The following is a 6,682-nucleotide window of genomic DNA, read 5'->3' as shown; positions in this document are numbered from 1 at the left end:
AGAAATTAAGGAAATCTAAACACTATATTTAATACTTGGCAGCAGATCACACCTTATGGACCACTGATACATGAGAGGTTTGGACATTCCTACCCCTTGCAGAAATCCGCATTTTTAAACGTGGACTCATAGACTTTTGTGTCCACTATTTTGTTAGCAATACTTTGTTACATTCAGTCCCCTAGGAAATTTACAATTTAAACAAACCACCCAAAAAGAACAACAAGTAAAAGTACTAGATCACTTAAAATCCCCCATACAAATCTAAAACTCACAATGTTTATAGTGACTTACATAGTTTTAATATTATGAAAAGATGTTTTTCCTGCACGGAAAAACAGATTAAATATAATATGCTTATATAATATAAATAATGTATTTTGAGTGAAAGGAGTAGTATGTAACATGAGGGACCAGGTCAAGATTTGTCTCCATCTCTGCTCTGTTTTGGAAAAATATTTACATTTGATTATGTTTTACATACTTTGTTAAATAAGAATTAAAAGCAAGTTGCATTCAATTTAATAACTAGACATTTTTAATATAAGTGTTGTTATGGTTATCTGTACTTACTATGACCTTACTTATTCTCCTTGTATGGATGTAAATAGGAAACCCTGCAATGAATCTGCCTAGCATAAAACTGATTCATCACTGTGATATGAGCCAACGGTACATGATACAAGCCAGCTATCTATTGGTTTCCTACCAAAGGAAGTCACAATTTAAATTACGAATGGTAAGTAAAAATAATTTATCCTTTCTCCCAAACACTCTACTTCCTGGTCTGAACCATTACAGAAAAGGAAGAGAAATTTGTACTCTGACAGCTCAGGAATTTAAAACGCATTCAGGTGTCAACCAAATCCAAATGCTATTGGCTTTATATTCTCTTGGCTGAAAAAAAAAAAAAAAAAAAAAAAAAAAAAAAAAAAAAAAAAAAAAAAAGGTAAAGCAGCCCACAGAGAGAAAACAGGAATCTATAGTATGTAAAAGCAATAGTGGCTATGGTGAAATTATGACCATCTAGCTTTGAAGAGACACAAGACTGTGAGCTTGTTTTTAGAAAAGTGACTTGCACAGCTAGAGACCTGGCTTTGCTGATTTTTCTGATTTAATTTTAGATCTGTGTTTTACGGTCATTTAAATCCAAGCAGGATCCCTAGGCTGTCTTTTCAGCTGATGTAGAGAAATGGTACTTTTAGGATGCAATTCATTGGTCCTGTTTTCAGCTTCTATTCTAAAATGAGATTAATTGTTATCTGCATGTGCATATTTCTCTCCATTAGAAGAGTAGGTGAGTCTAGACGAAAATAATGCAAAATAATCTCCTTTCAACTGAGTCAAATTACAGACCAGGGAAAACAACAGAATCTTTGTGTAGCCCTTTAGACATGTGTCTAAAAGGATGATCTAATGCTTAATGCTGAACCTCAAGTGTAAGACAAAGAATTCTGAAATCCTTACGTGATTTCACAGGAAGCCAATGCAAAGAATGAAATGAAAATAATATGATGAGGCAGGCAAGTGGTTTGTAAGGGCATGAACTTGTGCATTTTAACTGAATAGATGGAGTCAAATCCCGAGAGATGCCAAAAAAAAAAAAAAAAAAAAAAAAAAAAAGTAGTCAGCAACAGGCACGTAGGTCAGCACTTAGATGTGTGCTTGATCAGACTCCTGAAACAGAGAATCTGAGTATTTCTAGAGCTTAGAAAAATGTACCTGAGCAGTTGTACCATCCAATTAGGAGTTCCACTATCTGATATGTGGGAAAAAGGGAAAGCATAGAAACAATAACTTGGGGATGCTCTCACTCATCTTAGTCTCCCTGCTACTCGCTTATGGAGCCCCTTGTAGAAGCATGGAGCACACTGTGCCCTGGAACAGATCACTTACAGTGATGGTAACAGAAACAGTATTAAGAGGAAAGGCATTAGTGGCTTAGTCATTTTCCATATCTGTGCACATTGCAACGTCGAATCAACCGCTTATTGAAGCTGAAAAACGCTTGCCTTCTGTAACACAAATGTCAGATAAACGGATTAAAAAAGTATGCAAATTGTGAGATATCTTTGTACTGACTAGTATTCTGACCTAGCTGGATTTAATTCCTGTCACAATAAAGTGGAATTTATAGCTATAGACAGACTCATGGTTCACAGATGTCTGGGATACCCTTAAGAAAAGCAAAAGGCTGTCTCCCAGAAGGCTACAGACTATCATCATTAAAACTAGAGAGAGGGAAAAAAATATCCACACTATGTCAAACTTTATCCGTAGCAGAAGTTTATACCAGATAAATCATCAAGTCTTTGCTTGCAGGAAAAATAGGCAATAATGCACTTTATTGTTTGAAACAGAGTTCTCCAAATTCAAAAGGAAAGTCACAAAATGAAAGTAGTCAAAGGGTCAGGTCAGCTCTGAAGGGAGGAAGAGAGAAAATAGAAGAAAAAAAACAGCAGCTTGGAAAGGCAGCTTAGAAAAAGACATATTCAACTTTAACATACTCTTAAAGGAAGAAAATATTTCCCTCCCTTCCATGCACCCCAAAAGGCTTGGATGAGCTCCTGTGTCTTACTGCACTCAGAAAAACTTGAATCAATATTTAGCATTACCACTTTAATTGAAAATCAACACTAACAATAGGTAGTGAGCATCAGCACTCTGAGCTGCACAGACAGCAAGTGGTGTGTCCAAGAGGAAAGCTGCTTTATGGGAAATTCCGAAGGGAAATCACAGAGGAAGTATTTACCTCGTTGAGAAAGGGGCACAAAGGGTGAATCCTTCTTTCCTTGCTCTCAAGGGACTCCATGGAAAACAAGATTTCAGAAAAGAGCAGGATTCGCATGCTGTGTACCCATGTTGGCCCTTCTCGCAGTGTGAGAAGTATGCAGGCACCTTTTGTCTGATTGCAAGAGATCCCCACACTGCAAGCAAAACCAAGTTTTGCACTGACACACCCTAGGAACAAAATTGTAACTGGAAACTACAATAAAAATGAATATTGTATGAAGTTACAATCAGAGCAGCGATTTAGGCTTTAAATAATCCTTTATTCTTTCATCAGCTGAAATAAAAAACTGAACACCCTCTCCCGCCCCCCCCCTCCCCCACCCTTCCTTAGCAACTTAGTGACCTTCAAGGTATAGAAATGCTCTTCATTTATAAGAGTATCAGTCTTAAAGAGTAGGGGTCATGGTTTCCTCTGAAATTAATGCGGTTCACATCTCCAAACGTCCCAGCAGTGAGCACGAAAACAAGAGCCTCCGGTCGAGGATCTCAAATCTCAAGGCATGTCTAAATCTCAAGGCACGAGCGGTTCAAAGCGTCCACTTCCCAGCTGCTCCCAGCAAGGCCCCCGGGGAAGTTTTTTGGGGAAAAGGGAAACCCGCAGACGGCTGCGGCTGCCGGTGAGAGGTGATTTTGGAGGCCGGGCCCGCGGGTGGCATGGGGCAGGGACTGGCAGGAGCAGGACAGGGGTCGGTGCCCGACGCCCCTACTCGCCGCCCGCTGCCCCTCGCGACTCCGCGGCCCCCGCCTCCGCCTTGCTGCCGCCCGCCGTCGGCTCCTTGTCCCCGTCGGCCTCCGGCTTCTTGTTGAAGCACAGCTTGAAGACCCCTAGGACGGTCATGACCAGGATCACCAGCACCACCACCGCCACCGTCACCAGGATGAAGACGTAGTTGGAGGAGGAGGAGGTGGACGAGGTGGAGGAAGGCGGCGGGGCCGACGGCTTCTCCCGGCCGGCGGGTGGCGTGGCGGGCGGCCCCGGGGAGCCGCCGGGGCCCGGCGTGGAGAGGCGGCTGCCGCCCGCGGCTGTGGGGGCCGCCCCTGGGGCCGCGCAGGGCGCCCCGTCCCGCCCGCCCGGGGCGCAGTCACAGGCGCGGCCGCCGCTGGCATTACGGCACTCGGCGGCCGAGGCGCACTGCCCGGTGCCGGGCCGCAGGTAGCCGAAGGGGCAGGGGCAGACGGGCTCGTCCGTGCCCTTCCAGGCGAAGCCGCCCGGCTCGGGCTGGCAGGAGAGCCGCACCTCGCCGCCGAGGCACGCCACGGAGAGCACGGTGCCCGGCGGGCTGAAGCCGGGGGCGGTGCTGCGCTCGGCGAAGGGCAGGCGGTAGTCGAAGCCGAGGGCGGCGGTGGGGAGGAGGTCGGGGCAGGCGCCCTCGTCCTCGTACCTGCAGGCGTAGCCCTGGCTCTGTCGCTGGCAGTTCTGCTCCTGCCAGCCCCAGCCCGGGTCGGTGGCGGCACCCGCCAGGCGCAGCCCGGCGCAGCGGGCGGAGACGCAGCTCCGCACGGGCTCCTTCACCCAGCGGCCGAGCGCCGCCGGCACCTCCCGCGGGGCCGCCCCGTCGACGGAGCCCTCCCAGGAGAAGCCGCGGAGCGGCTGCCCCTCGTCGGTGCAGGCGGGCGCGCTCCTCTTCAGCCCGACCCAGAAGAGCGCGGGCCCCGCCGCCACCTCCGCCAGCAGCGCCAGCAGCAGCCGCAGCTCCGGCTCGCCGCCCACCCAGGCCAGCCGGCCCCGCCGGCGGCCGCAGGCGCTCTGAGCCTCGCTGTACGAGGCGTTGGCGAGGTGGGCGCTGAAGCATGCGCCGGCCGCCTGGCAGCGCACGGCGGCGGGCGGCTGGGGCCGCCCCAGGGTGCAGGCCGCGGCCAGGAGCAGGCAGCAGGGCCCGGCCCGCCTCATCGTCGCGGCGGGCCGAGGGGCGAGGGCTGCCCCGGCGGCTGTGGCGGAGCTCGGCTCGGCCCGGCTCGGCCTGGCCCACCCAGCGCCCACGGCCCTCCCCCGGGGGCCGCCGGAGGAAGCGTGTCGAGAGCCAGGCTTGACCTCGGCATCCTCCGTTTGTTGGCCGGGCAGCGAGGAAGCGTTGGCTCGGCCCCGGCTGGCGGGGCTCCAGCGGCGGCGGGGAGAGGGTGGAAACGTCCCGGTGCCCGCCCTGGCCCCGAGAGGGGCAGCGAGGCCCCGAGGCCCAGCAGCGGCGGCCCTGCCTTCAGAGTGAGGGGCCGAGGGTTAGGTGAAGTAGTGCAGCCCTGTGGACCCCGACCTTTTCAGGTGAACACTTGCCAGAACTGATTCCACACTCATGTTTCGAGAAAGTTGGCCTGAAAGCATTTATAGGTGTCTGTGCCAACGCCCAGTGGGTTGTTTTTAAGTGAGCTTAACCAATCCTCCACAACTGTTCCTCCACGGGCAGTTTACGTGTTGCCTCATGTTCATGCTCCTTACTGTGGTATCCCTCAGCGGTTACCTCACACAAACATTCAGGTGCATCAGTCTCATTCTCAGGCATTTTATGTGGCATAAAAATGATGCCTATGTGTGCATTTCATTTTCTGGCTTTCACATCAGAAGAACCCATGTCGATGTTTTTAGTTTAGTAAGTGTGATGCAGTACAAATTCCTAGTGTCTGAATACTCACAAAAAGCTAATAAATTAGTAGGAAAAATGAAAAAAGTGTTTGTCGTTTTGTCTTTTTTTTTTTTTTTTTTTTTTTTTTTTTCTCATCAGTAGCTGCTGTTTCTGGAGGAATAGCTTCTACAGTCAGATCAAGGCTCCACATAGATTCAATCCTGAACAAAGTCCCCTTCCTGCTCAAGCATCTGTGTCTCTACACCTCGTTCTTAAGAATTTAATTTCTTCTCAGTTGGAATAGATGTGCATGACAAGCCTGATTCAACTAGTTTGAGACTGACCTGCATGGATCTCATTGACTCTAGGCCCACACTTATTTTCTCTGGCTTCCTCAAAGAAGGAGTTGAAAGACCAACATACAGACACACAATGTGATGAAACTGAAGCACTGCATATTTTCGTATTTTCTAAATATTCGGCAAATTTTACAAGTTTTCCAGGAGAAAACTGTCTTGACAAACTGTTTTAGAGACAGTGTCCTCATGAAGCACAGAAGCTTCTGCTGCTACCAATGCAATGTCAGAACTACAGTAAACCATACTGAAGAAAAATCAAAAGCTTAGATTCAGGCTGTTCCACTTGCCCCAGACCCTGTGTCCTGAATCAAAAATGAATGCAGGAAGCACACAGTGGTCTCTATTCACAAAATCCCTCTTTTTATTTTTTATTTTTATTTTTTAACAAGAAGATGAGGGGCAAAGGGGAAAAAAAATCATCTGTGTCAGTTCTGTATAAAGTACATCCATGGTATCCAGTATGTAGATAATATCCATCTACCCATGGAGATGGAAACACTTTAGAGACAATGCTAGCAATTCCTTGTTTTGTCTGTCTTCCTCCTGAATACTTAATGACAAGAAACTGCAGCTAGGTGCAAGCTGCTTTTAACCTCAATTTTCTGCCAATACTTTGGATAGCCTTTGCATTCTTGTTTTTGAGCTGAGCACAGAGGACACAAGAAAGAAGAAGAAGAAAAAATAAAATTAAATTAAAACAAAGTATGTCCTAGCTTCCCTTGTTCCGTTTGGGCAACTCTTAATAATTAACAAGATTTTTTTTATTTTCAAATAAAGTAGACTTTCAAATGTGCTTTATGTCTTTTCAAGTAGAATGATTTAAATACCTTTTTGAGATCTATAGAAAACACAATCATTTTCTGTCCCCAAAATATTTATCCATTAGTTACTTAATTTTTGCTTTGGACAAACATTGCTAATTGCTTTTACAGTCCCGCTAGACACTCACATACACATAAATTCTGTTTATCACAA

General features: G+C 47.3%; 1 protein-coding gene across 1 annotated transcript; it reads right to left on the bottom strand.

Moving 5' to 3' along the window:
- Positions 1-3,032: 3,032 nt before the first annotated feature.
- Positions 3,033-5,446, bottom strand: CLEC14A (C-type lectin domain containing 14A). The gene has a single exon (XM_035327936.1). It carries the CDS (start codon positions 4,682-4,684, stop codon positions 3,497-3,499), a length of 1,188 nt encoding a protein of 395 aa, XP_035183827.1. The 5' UTR covers positions 4,685-5,446; the 3' UTR covers positions 3,033-3,496.
- Positions 5,447-6,682: the final 1,236 nt, after the last annotated feature.

Source organism: Oxyura jamaicensis, chromosome 5 (assembly GCF_011077185.1).
Source record: "Oxyura jamaicensis isolate SHBP4307 breed ruddy duck chromosome 5, BPBGC_Ojam_1.0, whole genome shotgun sequence".
Lineage (NCBI taxonomy): Eukaryota > Metazoa > Chordata > Aves > Anseriformes > Anatidae > Oxyura > Oxyura jamaicensis.
The sequence above is the reverse complement of the archived record's forward strand: the minus strand, read 5'-3'. Positions and strand labels throughout refer to the sequence as shown.

Excerpts from the sequence above, each read along its gene's own strand:
- CLEC14A (XM_035327936.1), bottom strand. The coding sequence starts at position 4,684 with ATGAGGCGGGCCGGGCCCTGCTGCCTGCTCCTGGCCGCGGCCTGCACC.